The 17,860-nt window shown below is 42.5% G+C and overlaps 1 protein-coding gene across 1 annotated transcript; it reads right to left on the bottom strand.

The window, feature by feature from the left end:
• Positions 1-2,946: 2,946 nt before the first annotated feature.
• On the bottom strand, positions 2,947-17,860 carry UMPS (uridine monophosphate synthetase). Its single transcript, XM_054480966.2, has 6 exons — positions 17,628-17,860; positions 12,966-13,119; positions 9,955-10,626; positions 8,018-8,193; positions 5,907-6,021; positions 2,947-4,247 (listed from the first exon to the last, which is right to left on the bottom strand). Exons 1-6 carry the CDS (start codon positions 17,781-17,783, stop codon positions 4,078-4,080), a joined length of 1,443 nt encoding a protein of 480 aa, XP_054336941.1. The 5' UTR covers positions 17,784-17,860; the 3' UTR covers positions 2,947-4,077.

Here is a 17,860-nt window from a genome sequence, read left to right as displayed (position 1 = left end):
TCCTAGCACTTTGGGAAGCCAAGGCAGGAGGATCACTTGAGCTAAGGAGTTTGAGACCAGCCTGGGCAACATAGTATTATTTATATATACTATTATATCTAATATATATAACTGTTAAAAAATATATTTTAAAAATATAACTCCAACGAGTCCTGATTTTTCTCATGCTTTGTGTTTAGTATCAGATTCCTTCAAAAAGGAATGCCCTTTCTCATTCAGCCCTGGCACTGAAGACACTATTCATACCCACCTGTTAAGGGGCAAAGGAACCAAGCTGCAGAGTGTCCATAGGGTTACTCATGGTCATTTTCAATGACTGACACTCGGTCCACTGTGTTAAAGTACAGGATTCACACAAGACCAAGCAGCTACTTCGCTGGGAGAGATCACTGATGCAGCCAGAGGTGATGGTTGGGAAGGCAGAAGACTGGTTCTTGGTGGAGCCCAGTTTTTGTCTTCCTGGTAACCAGAATGGATCCAGAGAGCTGCAGCAAGTTAAATATACTTAGCTAGATATTGCTGTGTAATAAACCACCCTGGAACTATACGGCATGCACTACTAAGCATTTATCATGCTCCCAGGCTTACAGATCAGCTGGGGCTTTCATACATTGGATGGGGGAGGCTGGAGTAGGCTCTGCTCTACTTTCTCTTGCTCTTCAGAAGCCATGGGCTAAGCAGGGCATATTCTTCCCATGTGGTGGCAGAAGCCAGAAAGGGGTGAGCAGAAACACAAGAGTTCGGGCTCAGGCTCCAAACTGGTACTGAGTGACTCCCACCCACCGGGCACTTTGGATGAGAACTGCACCCAGGCCAGCATTAGCAGCTAGCTCAGCCGCCAGCACCCTCTGCTGTTGGCTCTCCTGTGGCTGCACCCCTGGCAGCCAGGTCTGATGACCCAGATGGCAACCACTGTAACTGGAGTGGTTGTGGGCTCTGCTGTCGGGCACACACTGAGTCACAGTGAGAACCCCCTCCACCGTCTCTACAAAAAATTTTAAAAATTAACCAGCTGTGGTGGTGCACGCCTGTAGTTCCAGCCACTCGAGAGGCTCTCGAGAGCTACTTGAGCCCAGGTCAAGGCTGCAGTGAGCCGTGATGTACTCCAGCCTGGGCAACAGAGTGAAGACCCTGTATCAAACAAACAAACAAAACAAAACAAAACCAAACAAAACAAAAAACCGGCCCTAGACCTACTTTTGGCAGATTTTCTTAGAGCTGACTCAGTAGCACGAGGGTGAGTGTTGGGACTGAGATCCACAGGCTGGCTGTGAGACTGAGCAGATCCCTTTACGATTCTGGAGCTACACTTTGGGAGCTCTAAAATAAGAGGAAGTGCACCAAATAGTTTCTTAGGTTCCTCCAGTGCACACATACACACACACAATCTATGGGCTTATGTTTTGCAGAATGCCTCGAGTAGCTGGAGAGGCTGGGGGATGGCGTTCTCCACTCCATCAGTCTCACAGACATTCTGTGCACCCCATGGAGACATGGGGTCCCTATATTCCCCACTAAGACCAGGAGTTACAATGCCCAGAGATCATGTTCTGTAAATATTCCTTGACTGAGAAAGGGTTAAACTATCTAATGCCTCCAAAACACTTCAATGCTGAAGAACAGCGCTTGTATAGCCCAAGTTCTTCTCTGCCTGAATCAACTTGTCCTCTAAAGCTTTGATGCCAGACTGGGATTCTGCTTAGGTAAGAGGCCTGCAGTACTGGGCTGACTCTTCACAATAGAAATACAAATCAGAAACAGATCACTTGAGGCACCCATTAGAAATGCACACGCCCAGGCTGCTGGGCAAACCATAGATCTGCTAACGCAGAATCTCTGATGGTGTGGGGCACAAGGACCTACACTTTCAATAAGTGGCAGGGGCTGGGTGATTATTTGAGCCTCCTCTCATTTCCCCTCAAATCACCTTAGCAGGGGTCCTAAAAATAGGGTTCATCAACAGGAACAGTGCCTGTGTCCTGGAGATGGCAGGAGCCCACATTTCTAAAGGACAGGAGCATGTGACTCTCAGCAGGAGGAGGCAGACCTCAAGGCTGTCTCACTGCAGAGGCAGAAATGTGAATAGCCAGTGCAGAGGTTCTCAAAGTCCAGTCCCTGCACAGGCAACCGCAGCATCACCTGGGACCTTTTTGGAAATGCAAATTCTCAAGCCCCATCCCAGAGCTACCCAGAGTCAGAAACGCTGGGGTTGGTCTGGGTACCTGTTTTGACAAGACTCCAGGTGACTCTGATACCTGCTAAAGTGGGAGAACCACTGACACATGGAAGTGACAGCCAGGGAGGTGGGCGCCTGAGACCTCAGCACATCACTCCAAAGGCCTCTCAACACTGAAGACACCTAAGAGATTCCTGCAAGTTTTTGTCAGAAAATTCTGCTCCCCTTCATGACTTTTGGCTTCCCCAGAGTAGCCCTGAGGGCCAACTCCCTTCCTGCTCCTTCTGTGGCCACTTCTTCCTTGAGAGTTGATCTCTCTCCCACAGACAGCATTTCCCTGGAGATGCAGCACTGGGGACATGAAGCCCAAATTGGGCCTTAGAGCAGAAGCTCTTGAAGTAAAAACTTCAGGAGGGAATAAAATAAAAACCTGAGTTAAAAATCCTAGGCTTGTAGTCCCAGCTACTCGGGAGGCTGAGGCAGGAGAACTGCTTGAACCAGAGAGTCAGAAGTTGCAGTGAGCCGAGATCGTGCCACTGAACTCCAGCCTGGACGACAGAGTGAGACTCTGTCTCAAAAAAAAAAAAAAAAAAAATCATAGGCATTCCTCTGAGTCATTAGAGAAGAGTGGGCCACCAGCTGACAAGGGTGGGGAAATGGCTGATCCTGTGCCACTTCCTGCAGGTGGGCCCCAAATGAGAAGGAATGTGAGTGTGCTGGTGCAATGAGCACCAGGACGGCCCTCACCCTGCCCCTGCTCAAACACCATCTTGAATGTGCGCTTTCTCTTTATTATTAATGAAGGCTTACCTCCCCTCTACTAATGACAGTTGGGACAATTATGTGGGATCCTTAAGCAAATGCCCAAATGGAACCTTAGACCTCCTAATTGTGAAGTCAGTCACTGTCACTTGTGTTACCACTGGTCCATAATTGCTGGCTAGGGGAAAAAATGAGCCCAAATCCCAACTCCAGTTGTTGAAATACAGCCAGATACTAGCTCAGGAGCTGAGCTATAGTCACCTTCCCCTTCCCCACCTTCCCCACCTTCCCCACCTTCCCCACCTTCCCCACCTTCCCCTCTTTGGAGAGTGAGCAATGGCAGTTCTAGGAACCAGCCCATGTGGATACCTGGACTGTCACTTTTAGGCCAGAGATGGAGGAGAATGGCTAACAATTAGATATTATTTGGGCAACACATGAGACAGAGAATACAGGACACAAGAAAAGCTGTGCTGACTTTAGCCTCCTGGTGCCCTAGAATTTTTGTCTTACTGCAATTAGGCTGGGCACAGTGGCTCACACCTGTAATCCCAGCACTTTGAGAGACTGAGGCAGGAGGATCGCTTGAGCCCAGGAGTTGATACCAGCCTGGGTAACATGGCAAGATCTCATCTCTATAAATAATAAAGAAGTTTAGCTGGACGTGGTGGTGCATGCCTATAGCACCAGCTAATCTGGAAGCTGAGGTGGGAGGATCACCCTAGGAGGTCGAGGCTGCAATGAGCTGTGATCTCACCACTGCACTCCATCCTGGGTAACAGAGCGAGATCCTGTCTCAAAATAAATAAATAAATAAATAAAAGAATAACAAAGCAGTCTAGTCCCAAGGAGAGATAGGAAGGATCCTCAAATGTGGAAGACCCTAACCCAGACAGGACTGTGGCTGTCTAACAAACACCAGTCTCAAAAAAAGCAAGCTTAAGAATGAACTTATCATAGTATCAATGCAGTGATAACAAATTACTCAATATTTCCTAAAGACCATGAGAACTCCAGAACCCATTCTTACACAGGCCCTGTGGAAGAATCCAAGCAGGAATAATTGGATTATTTCCAACCAGTCACTTTCAGGGGGACCATGTATCTTCAACGTCTTCACAAAAATGTATCTGAAGCACTCAAACACCAAGTCTACTCAAATATGCTTCCCAAGCAGCTTTTCTGTACATCTCCGCTGCTTCCAGACAATCAGCTGCCGAGATTATGCCGCGACCTACAATGATGATATCGGAACCTCGTTTGCCAATAACTTCTTGTGGGCTATTGTACTGTTGGCCAAGATTATCTCCTGCAAGAAACACAAAAACTACTGTTTCACATAATACAAAAATCAGAAAACCTGTCACATGATTTCTCTGAAAAAGTATCTAACCAGCTTTAAATAAAAACATGCCCCTACTTTCGTTCCCCTTTTGTACAGCAACTGGGTAAAAACAGGAGCTGAAGAGACTCACTGGGTAGGCCAGAGACGTCAAATGGAGAAAGATGCTCACCAACTCCTTTTCAATGGTAAAGTTTATTTTATTTATTTATTTTTATTTTTATTTTTATTTTTTTTTTTGAGACGGAGTCTGGCTCTGTCCAGGCTGGAGTGCAGTGGTGCTATCTTGGCTCACTGCAAGCTCCACCTCCCGGGTTCACGCCATTCTCCTGCCTCAGCCTCCCAAGTAGCTGGGACTACAGGTGCCCGCCACCATGCCTGGCTAATTTTTTGTATTTTTTAGTAGAGATGGGGTTTCACCCTGTTAGCCAGGATGGTCTCGATCTCCTGACCTCATGATCCGCCCGCCTCGGCCTCCCAAAGTGCTGGGATTACAGGCATGAGCCACTGCGCCCGGCCCTATTTATTTATTTATTTATTTATTTATTATTTATTTTTGAGACAGAGTCTTGCTTTGTCACCCAGGCTGGAGTGCAATGGCACAATCTTGGCTCGCTGCAACCCTGCCTCCCAGATTCAAGCGATTCTCCTGCCTCAGCCTTCCAAGTAGCTGGGATTACAAGTGTGCACCACCACGCCCCGCTAATTTTTGTATTTTGAGTAGAGACAGGGTTTCACCATGTTGGCCAAGCTGGTCTTGAACTCCTGACCTCAGGTGATCTGCCCACCTCAGCCTCACAAAGTGCTGGGATTATGAGCGTGAGCCACCGCACCCAGCCTCATTTATTTTATCATTATTTTTTCATGTAATTTTTTTCCAGAAGCATAGATTCAAGTTGCCCTAAATATTCACTCCCTCAATGTCAAATTTTACATCAACTGTAGCTTAACAATATATTAAAAAAAGTAAAACTCATATATTGCTAAGAAAGGTTCAATATCAAAAAAATACAATAAAGATTGGCCTCACAATTGAAGAAAATTTTAGCACACATCTCAGAATCACCACAAGGCACCGTTGAGCAAGTCTAACCCGACCACTACCATATACAAGAATCCCATCAAGTGGTCACACAGACTATCCATAAACCCGAATCCTTAAATTTTGCTTTTTTGTTTTATTAAATTCTGCTGTTCCAGAAGCATTCTGTTAAATGGCATATTATCTTCCAAATCCAAGATACTTTAAGTATTCTTAAAAGCCTAGACCCTAACTATAGTATCTAGTCAAACAATTATTAGGGCTCATGAATAAGGGCTTATAAGTACAGAGTGTTTACTCTGTGCCAAGACATTGTGTTAAATATTCTACATGTTATCTCATTAAAGCCTCCTGATTACCTTATGAGGTCAATACTGTTATCATCCCCATTTTACAGACAATGAGACTAAAAGAAGTAAACTGACTTGTCCAAAGATACGTAGTTACCAAAGGGCTCATTCATTATTGTTCTAGACTAAGAAGGCTTTTCTTAAGCAAGTGTATAATAACATGCAAAGTTTTATTTTGCCTGCCGTGGGTAAAGAAGCATTTTTGGAAGAGCCACGACCAGTAACCAGATTTACCTCCTGCTTCCAACTGAACTCCTGGAGTCAAGTGAAGAAATTCTGGTTTCATGCTTACTCGGGAGCCAGAAATAAAACCAACAACAAATTCAGAGTGCTCCTCAGCCATTCTAACCTAAATGGAATGTAATAGGACATATTACAAGAAAACAGTTAATCACACAGAATAAAAGTAAAAATATGCTCTATTTTTTCAAAACTTAAAAAAAAAAAAAAAAAAAAAAAGACATGAGGTCCCCCTATATTGCCCTGGCTGGTCTTGAACTCCTGGGCTCAAGGGATCCTCCTACCTTGGCCTCCCAAAGTGCTGGGGTTACAGGTGTAAGTCACCATGCCCAGCTTATGCCCTATTATCTAGTTAGAAACTTCGCTGTATTATAGATGCCTTTTCTCATTCCATATATATAAAGTTACTGTATCTGAAACAGGTCATCTTAGATAGAAACCATAATAAAACACATCTGCTTCATTAAGACTCTGAGATGACCCTTTCCCTTCCCTTCCCGCAATAAACCATACGTAAAACAGAAATCCTATACTATGTGCATCTAAAATCAAGATGCTGCATAATTTCTTACTTCTAATAACGCTTGGTGACCCACCTACTTCCAAAAAGGATTTGAGGCGAGTACTCTAGAACATATTATAATGGTATGAAACCACATTCAAGGCTTACTGACTATCTACAGATGGGGTACTCCATATCCAAAGGCAGCTGTCACGTAAAGAACAGCTACGCTTTCAAGAGCTAAAGAAATCTCACCTCTACCACTTTCCCTCTTCTGTAACATGAACTGGTCTCCCCAATTTCTATACTATTATCTCACATTCATAAAAGTCTCTTTAGAAGGTCTGCCTGGCTTTCTGATTCGGTAGGTACTTTCCCCAAGATGTGACTCCCGTACTTCCCTTCTTATTTGATACTTCCCGGAGACCAGACTCAGTACCACCACTGCACTCCAGCCTCGGTACCAGACTCAGTACCACCACTGCACTCCAGCCTCGGTACTTCGAGACCTGAGACACACATTGATACATTCATTCTTGCCACCAAGTACTACTGCCAACAAACAAGTCATGTCTTGTCCTTGAGCCAGACCCAGACTCCCAGAATGCCGAATATTAAAACTGACTCATGGCCCCTGTGCTTTTGAGACTTGGGAAATCAAGACATTTATAGTCAATTCAGGGATAGGGTTAAAACCTGACTGTAGGGCCATATGAGTTAAGTCTCCAGATAGTCTGAAATAATATGAAAAAATGGAAATCCTTTACTTCTAGAATCTTCACATGGGTGAAAAAAATCATGGGGATTTTCTTGGGGCTTTTTATTTTTAATTTTTTTTGATAGGCTCTTCCTCTTGCCCAGGCTGAGGTAAAGTGGCATGATCATGGCTCCCTGCAGCCTTGAACTTCAAGCTCAAGCGATCCTCCCACCTCAGCCTGGGACTATAGGCACGTACCACCAAGCAGCTGGGACTACAGGCACGTACCACCATGCCTGGTTATTTTCTTTTTCATTTTTTTGTAGAGAGGAGATCTCACTATGACGTCCAACTCCTGGCCTCAAGCAATCCTCCCGCCTTGGCCTCCCAAAGTGCTAGGATTACAGGTGTGAGCAACTGCGCCCAGCCCCCCATGGCAATTTTTTAAAAGTAACATTATATTCTAAAATATCTGACAAGAATAAGAGAAAGCCACTGCACGTGGGCTGCTGTCACAGGAATGTGCATCTCTGTAGGACTCGGGAGATTCTGAGAAACTGCACGTCTGGGAAGCTCTTCTCATCCTCTCTCAATTCATGGTAAGATGAAAAAGACACTATCTTAAAGTCCTGGTAGATTTAGTAAGTGTTTGTTTGACTAACTATCCAAGAGATAGTTTCTCTTGGAGTATAATTCAAATTTCTGAAGTGTCCACTACATGATATAAAATGCTATTAACTATCAAGGAATTCTATCCAACTAGTATTAATATACTGTCACACTAACAAGAGCTGGATTTTTTTTTTGGCAGAGGTTCCAGAGACGCCAGATTAGGAGGCGTCTTCTTGCCCTATAACATGCAGCATAGCAGCCCCTGCCCCCTCACCCAGTCCCCCCACCACTTACCGCTGCTCTAGTGTAGTCCCCAGTGGCCAGGGAACCGGTGGAGCTCATTTCCGCAATAAGGAGGCACCCCCGATGCAAAGGCAGGCCCACTTCTTGCAGGCCTTTCACAACTCCTGAGCCTGGCACCACGTGAGCATTTACTAGATCTGCCCAGGAAGCTATTTTAAAGACACCTCCTAAGAAGAAGGGGGAAAAAAGATATTTGCTGATTTTCAAACAAAACCTCTAACCTCTTGTCCAATCAACCAACTACAATATGAAATAATCTCCCAGTAACATGTTAATGAGAGAATCAAACTCTTCAGGAACTTTAGTGACTGTCAGCAGACCCATGGTTCCATCTGTGAAAACTGTATCTGTTATTTAGGTAAGTAGCTGGGTGAGAGATCACAATGAGAAAAAAAATTTCAAGGTCTGCGCTTGGCTTATCTGGAACACTAACAGGACTGTTTTTCCTTGAAGGCTGAAGCTCATGACCACAAATAAAGCTCATGCTATGAGAAAGGGACTTCACTGAAGACAAACATTTATTGATATCAAGGATAACATTTAAAAATTCCTCTTGAAGCTGGACATGGTGGCTCATGCTTGTAATCCCAGTACTTTGGGAGGCTGAGGTGGGCAGATTGCTTGAGTTTAGGAGCTCGAGACCAGCCTGGGCAACATGGCAAAACTCCATCTCTACCAAAAATACAAAAAAATTAGCTAGGTGTGGTGGCGCATGCCTGTGGTCCCAGCTACTTGGGAGGCTGAGGTGGGAGGATCACTTAAGCCTAGGAAATGGAGGTTGCACTGCACTCCAGCCTGGGTGACAGAGCAAGACCCCGTCTCAAAAAAAATAATAATAAAAATAAAATTCTTGAAGATGACAAGTTTTCACTCTGCAGGGGTCTCTCAGCAGCTTTACTATCGCTCAATATTTCTACATGTTCCTTTGATCTCCTTAGCTATCTAATTTCAATAGGCAACTATATTCCTTTTAAAAGCGGACAGTAACAAGCCTGATTTTCAAAAAAAACTCTATGCAGAGCTGAAGAAAGTTTGTACAAAACTCTTATATCAGTCAATCAGCTAAAGTAAGCTAGGCAATGTGATGAGGGCAGGACATCTTAAGCACATGAAGAAGTCACTTAAAGACAAATCTGTTTTAAAGAAATAGCTTATGAACATGCATACATTAAAGAAAAGTTACCTCAAAGATGCCTACAAAAAATGTTATATAACACAACCAAATATCTGTTACAAGGTTAAGTGAAAAATGCATTAAATATAGTCTGATCACACAGTTGTAAAAACATAGACAGAAATTTGCATAGAATAGGCAGTAGAACTAAGCATTTTTCTCAACCAACACATGCACTACTTTGAGTCCCTATTTGATATAAGAAAAATCTTTAAATAATGTTTATTAATATAACTTTTTCTGCTACAAATAAATCTTACCATTTTAGACTTCTTTTTCATTGTTTCCTTTATGTGAAATTTTCATTCAAAACATCATATTCTGCCAAGGACATCTGTCAAATTTGCTTGCCCAGACACATACCCTTCTTCTGGTACTAGCGCATCCATTTTCTTTAAGGAAATTATCCCTGCCTGGTTCTTATTTCAAGAAGGTCAAACAGAGTTAACAACCTCACAGTTGCAGAGCAAACTGTCCAGGCTAGTTATTGAAGGTATTCTACAACCCAAGCTAGTGATTGGTTTGGGGTGAGCATGTAGAGTATGCCTACCTGAGAAAGAAGTCAACAGAGAAGAAAGCAGAGCTGAGAGATGGAGAGAAAGCAAGTCATGAAGATATCACTTGAGCTCCTGGATCCAACCACGCTTGACAGCCTGCTCTATGAATGGACTTTCAATGACATGAGCATTTCCTTTTTTTTCTTCAGTTTAAGCTGGATTTCTGATTCTTGCAGATTCCTGAATAATACACTTACCTTCATACTGCTTTTTCACTGTGTTTCCTATATCTGCAAACTTCCGGTCTTCAAATATCAAGAACTCATGGCGTTTTGCCAGAGTTATCAACTCCTTCATCACATCCAGAGTAAAATCATTCAAAATATCTACATGAGTCTTGAGCATGCAGATACTAGGTCCTAAAGCATCTGCTAGCTGCAAGAGCTCTCTGGCCTCTGAAACATCAGCAGATAGACACAGATTGGTCTCCTTCTTTTGCATAAGCCTGAGAAGCTTTGATGCAACTGGGTGGATCCTGGGCAGCTCTGCACGTGCACTGAAGCTGAGTTCTTTGGGTGCTTCCTTTATAGAAAGGGGAGAACCATTATGATTCGCTGCCACAAAGACATTCTCCTGAATAAACCTCTTCACTCTCCCAACTGTCTCAGCATCAATTTTTTTCTGCTGCTCGAGAATCTCCAGCATTTTGGACAATGTACACACTGAGTGGAGGCGGATCCCGTGCGCCTGCAACTTGTCCTTGCCTCCCTGCTCTCTGTCCAACAGCACTATGGCATCAGTGACCTTCAAGCCCTCCTTCTGAAGAACCTCAACAGTTTCCAAAACACTAGATCCACTGGTGACAACATCTTCAATGATTAAACAGGTTTCTCCTGGATTAATAGTTCCTTCTACAAGACGCTTAGTTCCTAGAAGAGAAAAAATTTTGCTGATTCCAAATTTAAATATGTATGTATATGTGTATATATACGTACACACACTCTGTATACAAAACTTGCCAGTTACACATACAGTATATGTGTATACCAATTCTGTATACCAAACTTGCTAGTTGCACATACAGTATATTTATGTATAAAGCCAACTCTGTATACCAAACTTGCCAGTTACACATACAGTATATTTATAGTAAATCAAGTAAATTATTTTACATTATAAACACTGCTTAATGTGTTTTATGATCAAATTTTCAAATACAGTTTTTTTTTTTTACTTTAAAAAAATTTGTTTTATCATAGAGATGAGGTCTCACTATGTTGCCTAGGCTGGTCTTGAACTCCTGAGCTCAAGTGATCCTCCCGCCTCAGCCTCCCAAAATGCTAGGATTATAGGTGTGAGCCACCACGTCCAGCCTAAATACAGAGTTTCTTACAGCAAGATCACCTAGATCAAGGAAAGTTATGAAATAGAATAATCCAATATCATGAATGAAATAATTCCTTTTTCCATCAAAGTATTTTAAGTTCACTATTCAAGATCAGCCAAATAATTGGCTTTTTGAAGATACAAATTCAGAAGGAAAAATATTCAGCAATCATTTAGACCCATTACTACAATCTAAAGAATTATATAATGCAATGTGATTAAATATATACTTCTCTACCCAAATCCCACTACAGACTATTTTCAGATAATCTACAAAATGTAAATAACTTGGGCTGTAGACTTTAGACTCATCAAATCCTTTCCGCTTCTTGAACAACTGGCAAGTTTAACTGAATCAGCTTAAGCTAGAACACAAGACTGCAAGTATTTATAGTATATTTAAAAATTCATAATTTCATAGAAACATTTTTTAAAACATAAAATAAGAAAATAGAAATAAGAGTTTTCTTATGGGTAGGGATTCATACAGTTTTTTTTTAGCTCAGAAAATCTCAGCTGGGTGCAGTGGCTCACACCTGTAATCTCAGCACTTTGGGAGGATGAGGCAGGAGGATGGCTTGAGACCAGAAGTTCAAGACCAGCCTGGGCAACAGAGTGAGACCTTGTCTCAAAAAAACAAAAAACAAAAACAGAAAAACTAACACTGCCCTTACGCCACAAAAACTCAACTAATATGTTTCTTTTTTTAATCATAAAAATTTTTAGAATGCATCTCTAGAAGAAGGATTTGTTTAAAAAAAAGTAACAAAACACTAATAAACCAACATAAACAAAAAAGCCCATTAATTCCTTCCTATCATTAAGATTGCTTTTCAGGTTTTATTTATTTATTTTTTGACGGTCTTGCTCTGTCATCCAGGGTGCAGTGCAGTGGCATAATCATAGCTCACTGCAACCTTCAGCTCCTGGGCTCAAGGCATCTTCCTGCCTCAGCCTCCCATGTAACTGTGACACTCAGCTAATTTTGTATTCTTTTTTTATTTTTGTAGAGACAAAGTCTCACCATGTTGCCAACGCTGGTCTCGAACTCCTGGGCTCAAGCTATCCTCCCACCTTGGCCTCCCAAAGTGCTGGGATTACAGGTGTGAGCCACCGTGCCTGGCCAATTTCCAGGGTTTTTTTTGTTTGAAATAGGGTCTCACTTTGTCGCCCAGGCTGGAGTGCAGTGGTGCAATCTCAGCTCATTGCAACCTCCACCTCCTGGGTTCAAGCACGTCTCCTGCCTCAGCCTCTCCAGTAGCTGGGACTACAGGTGCACATCACCACGCCCAGCTAATTTTTGTATTTTTAGTAGAGACGGAGTTTTACCATGTTGGTCAGGCTGGTCTCGAACTCCTGACCTCAAGTGATCCGCCTACCTCGGCCTCCAAAAGTGCTGGGATTACAGGCGTGAGCCATGGTGCCTGGACAAATTTTCAGGTTTTAAAGCAAGTCACCTGATAATCTATAGCCATGAACCCACAAAAATATCTCTCTAAGGCGTTTACACTGCTTTATGAGAGTAATTTTATCCATGGATTACTTTTCATGAAGTTTAAATACAAACATACTGGGAAAGCACGTGCTGTTACAACATTTTGCTGATGAGGGGAAGGGCAGGTAAAAAAAAAAAAATGTTGGAGTTTCATAGATACAGTACCAAAAAAAGCACTTTTCATTTCCTAATCAATACAAAGCATTTCACCCCTAGTCTAAAAAAAGGAAGGTGACTTATAGTAACAATTATAAATTCTACAAGCAGTAACAACTTAAAGAACTCAAGATGACTCTGGTAAAACATTAGTGCATAGAAGCAGAAAAATTCTAAGAGTATGATGTTACAGATTAATTAACTTAATGCTTTATGTTACTTTTATTTTACCATAATCCTTTGTTTCTTTCCTTCTAATAAGCATTGGAATTTGATTGGTTGAACAGATAACTGTAGCCAATGGCAAAGCTGTATAAGGCACTCCACACACAGTGTCAAAACTGATCCCTGCATTTTGGGCAGTTTGGAATAAAGTATCTGCAACCTGTAAGAAAATGAACACATAAACAATGTTTTATTGTAACTATTTTATTTTATTTTATATTTTTTATTTTTTGAGACAGAGTCTCGCCCTGTTGCCCAGGCTAGAATGCAGTGGTGCGATCTCGGCTCACTGCAACCTCCACCTCCCGGGTTCAAGTGATTCTCCTGCCCCAGCCTCCCAAGCAGCTGAGATTACAGGCGCACGCCACCACACCCAGCTGATTTTTTTTGTATTTTTAGTAGAGATGGGGTTTCACTATGTTGGTCAGGCTGGTCTCAAACTCTTGGCCTTGTGATCCACCCGCCTCGGCCTCCCAAAGTGGGATTACAGGTGTGAGCCACTGCGCCCAGCCTATTGTAACTATTTTAAATAGTGTATAAACATGTAACAATGTAACAGAAAAGACAGTAATAAACTAGTGGGGGTAAGTCTCAAACTTGATTGGAGAAAAAAAAATGCCTTTCTATTACCCTCTCCATAAACCCAGTACACAAATATAAATCTAAAAACACAAGAATGAATCTATTCAACCAGACTCAGAATCTGTTCTGAAGGCAACCCGAGATGTGTTGGGGAAGCTCATGATGTTGACCCCAAAGACTAAGGATGGTCCCGACTTCCTGGTTTCCTTCAGTAACCCATTAGGCTGAGTATCTAAACCTATCATCTTTTAGTTATATATCCTGAAAGAAGCCTTCAATTAGGAAGTTTCATAAATACAGACTATTGTGTGAATTGCTATTTTATAATCTCCTTTTCCACATAAATCATCACATTTTAATGTTAGGATACATATTCCCACCCAAGACCACCTCGTTTTTTTTTAAAAAAAGGAAACTCACTGAGTTGCTTTGTGAACTAGATCATAGGTTTACTCCAGTACTTCTAAAGAGTAAAAAAAAAAAAAAAAACATGACTATTTTAAGTTGCAGAGAATGTAATTTCTAGTACTAAAAATATTAACATATTATCTTAGAACTGTTTTATCACTCTTTTTAAGGAATAAACTTGGAATACAAATGCTAGTGACTGGATATCCACCATCTCCATTTAAAAAAAACAAAACATGAAACTGCTGGACTATGAAAAGTTTAAAATTTTTTACATCTTTTTCCAACTCATATTTTCACTCCACTGTGTCCATAGAATTTTATTCTAAAGTAATATATGATTATACTTGAAAAGCTTTTACTGATCCCTCTGTCATACTTGACTATATGTATGTAAACTGAAATTTAAAATGCTAATTAAAAAAAATTTCCCAAGACCATAAGTCTCTAGGTGTCAAGAATTCTTCTGTAGCTCTCTCAGGTCCTTACTTCCAAAATGACAAAGAAAAGAAAGGAACAATGATCGTGCCAAAAAGGGCTGTGGCCAGTAGTGGCACATACTATGTCCGATGCATGCCCAAGGAAAAGACTATTAAGAAGCTCGTCGTGCAAAACATAGTAGAGGCCACAGCAGTCACGGACATTACTACAGTGAACAACTTTGCCTCCTATGTTCTTCCCAAGCTGTATGCGAAGCTACATTAAGGTGTGAGTTGTGCCATTCACAGCAAGGTAGTCAGTAATCCATCTTGTGAATCCCACAAGGACCAAATACCCCACCCTGATTTAAACCTGTGGGTGCTGCCTCATGACCCCCACCAAAGCCCATGTTAAGGAGCTGAATCCTTAAGGACTGAAGAGAAACTATTCTCTTGAGGGAAGAAAATGGAAATTGTACTTTTTAAAGAAGAGATTCTTCTGTATATCATTAAATTATTACAAGCATATGATTAATTAAAACATGATTTGCAAATTTTGACAGAGGGATAAAAACAGATTTGGAAAATGCGTTTTTAGTGAGTTAATGCTACCTTTCTCTCCAATTACTTTATGTACACTAATGTGTCAAATATCACTTCTTATCACTTATTAAGGGAAGTTAGAGTTTAGCATAAATTATATTGCTTTTTGGGGTGTAAATACTGAGAAATTCTATTCGCATAAGATGTGAAAAGGAGTTTTGTTATACCCAAGTCTCTCCATGTTTTGAACTCCTCCCCAGTTAATCACCAAAATACACACACACACACACACACACACACACACACACACACTCCATGATCTAGTTATCAAAAAACTTTTTCTGTCATTTATCAGCTGGCTTATTAAAATAAATCAAATTTTCCCTAGAAAATCCTTAGTAATTCTCCACATTGCGAAGATACACCATAGCAAGATTCTGGATGGTGAGAAGTTAATAGTCCAAAGTACCGCAACCTTAATAGTCCAACCTATCTTCAATACTTTTTACAATAACCACACAAAGTGGTCCCTAGTGAACATAAACCCTTAAGTGGGCTGAGGAAACTTATATGTCTTCTAGATAGAACTTTCTGCAATGATGGAAATGTCCTCTATCTTTGCAGTCCAATATGATAGCCACTGGCCACATATGACTATTTAAACTTAAAAATTCATAATGCTCAATAGTAACACGTGGCTAGTAGCAAACTCTATTGGAAAGCATATTTACGGCCCTCTACTCAGTGTGGTCTGCAGTTTCAGCTGGCACTTAGTTAGAAATGCACAACCTCAGGTCCAGTCTCAGAGCTACAGAACTGGATTTTGCATTTTAACAAAATTCCCAGGTAATTCATATATACTCAAAGTTTAGAAGCACTGTATTAGAAACCTCTGTTTTGTACAAAAATTTTCCTTATATTGACTAAAAACCTGCTTTCCCAATACGTCCACCTTCTAGTCTTAATTATTGCTTCTGGCCGCACAGTGCAAAATTCAACTCCCCTTTCCAAACAGCCCTTCCAAGTGTGGACCTAAAAGGAAGAGGCTGAGGCAAAATTAATATGAGTAGAACACTAATTTGTGCCAAGTTCGAGAAGTGCAACCCAAAGCATAAATTTAAGTTGCCCTGACTATAGGCTTCGATTACAGTAGTTACAAGTGGATTTTTAAAGCAAAAGAAGGGGCAGTTCCTATATTCACCAAGAACTTGCATTGAAATAACAGGAGGTAGCCCGGGTGTGGCACTAGGCATTTATAGTCCCAGCTACTTGGGAGGCCGCCAAGGCAGGAGGATCTTTTGAGGCCAGGAGTTCGAGACAAGCCTGGGCAGTATGGTGAGACCTCCTCTCTACAAAAAAAAAAAAATTTAATTTGGTGGGCATGATGGCACATGCCTGTAGTTCCAGCTACTCAGAGGTTGAGGTAAGAGGATCTCTCTTTTTTTTTTTCTTTCTTTTTTTTTTTCTGAGACAGTCTCCCTCTGTTGCCCAGGCTGGAGTGCAGTGGCTCAATCTCGGCTAACTGCAACCTCCTCATTCACCTGCTTCAGCCTCCTGAGTAGCTGGGATTACAGGTGCACACCACCACACCCAGCTAATTTTTGCATTTTCAGCAGAGGCGGGGTTTCACCATGTTGGCCAGGCTGGTCTCGAACTCCAGACCTTAAGTGATCCACCCACCTCAGCCTCCCAAAGAAAGCCTCCCAAAGTTGGGACTACAGGCATGAGCCCCTGTGCTCACCCGAGGCAGGAGGATCTCTTAAGCCCAGGAGTTCCAGGCTGCAGTGAGCTATGATCACAGAGCTGCACTCCAGCCTGGGTGACGTAAGAGAGACCCCATCTAAAAAATAAATAAATAAAATAATAACACCAGCGATTGATTAGCTATACATTGTTCTTTGTATCACAAATTCCAGGTACATGAAGATAATGGGGGAGGCAGCTAGTCAGGGACAAAATTCCTTTAAATAATTGTCCCGGGGCTGCATAGGGAAGTATGGTTGAAGTCTCTCTGGGCTCTGATAAATTCTGTGTACATCACAGGGTTCAGGTTGTTCTATTTTCCTTTTCTCACCAGTATTTTCCCATCTACTGAATTCTCTGCCTACCCACATTTTCCCGGTCTATTTGTTTGTTTTTTGAGGGCAGGGTCTCACTTGTCGCCCAGGCTGGAGTGCAGTGGCGCAATGACAGCTCATTGCAGCCTTGACCTCCCAGGCTCTGGTGATCCTCCCACCTCAGCGTCCCAGGCGTGCGCCACCACACCCAACCAATTTTTTGTAGAGACGGGGTCTCGTCATGTTGCCCAGGCTGGTCTCGAACTCCTGGGGCTCAGGTGATCTGCCCACTTAGGCATCCCAAAGTGCTGGTATTATACTCATGAGGCACCACGCCCGGCCGCAAGTCTAATTTTCTTAGAGTTAAATATACAGAATTCATTCAAGTGTGCTTCAGTGCCAGAAAGGGTTCCAAACTGGGTTTCCCGACTTTTGCAAAACACGTGTCTAAGCCTGTGGGTGAAAGAACAGACGACTCTCAAAGAGCCCAACCCCTGGCCTCTGTGCTTCTCATGCTTACTCCCCAAACCAAGAGTAGGGTCGGTCTGCCTGCTTGGCTCTTTTGCTCTCACTCACGGCCCAACTCCTGTCACCCTCTTCCATTTCCTTGTCCTCTTTCCCGCCACAAAGACCTGTCCTTTCCCTTCCTAGGCCAGCACCTGACTCAGAAGACGCGGTCGAGACACGATGCCCCGCAGATCGATGTAGATGGGGGAGGAGAGCCCGCTCTTCAGCACGAAGTCCCCAAACTTGAAAGCCTGCACGTCGTACAGACCCGTCACCAATGGCCCCAAAGCTGCACCAACGGCCGCCATGGTCACGCGCTGCCCGTTCGCTTCAAACTCCCAGGCGCCCCGGGCCTCCGGCGCCCCGATGACGTTGCCCGCGAAGT

Source organism: Pongo pygmaeus, chromosome 2, assembly GCF_028885625.2.
Source record: "Pongo pygmaeus isolate AG05252 chromosome 2, NHGRI_mPonPyg2-v2.0_pri, whole genome shotgun sequence".
NCBI lineage: Eukaryota > Metazoa > Chordata > Mammalia > Primates > Hominidae > Pongo > Pongo pygmaeus.
The sequence above is the reverse complement of the archived record's forward strand: the minus strand, read 5'-3'. Positions and strand labels throughout refer to the sequence as shown.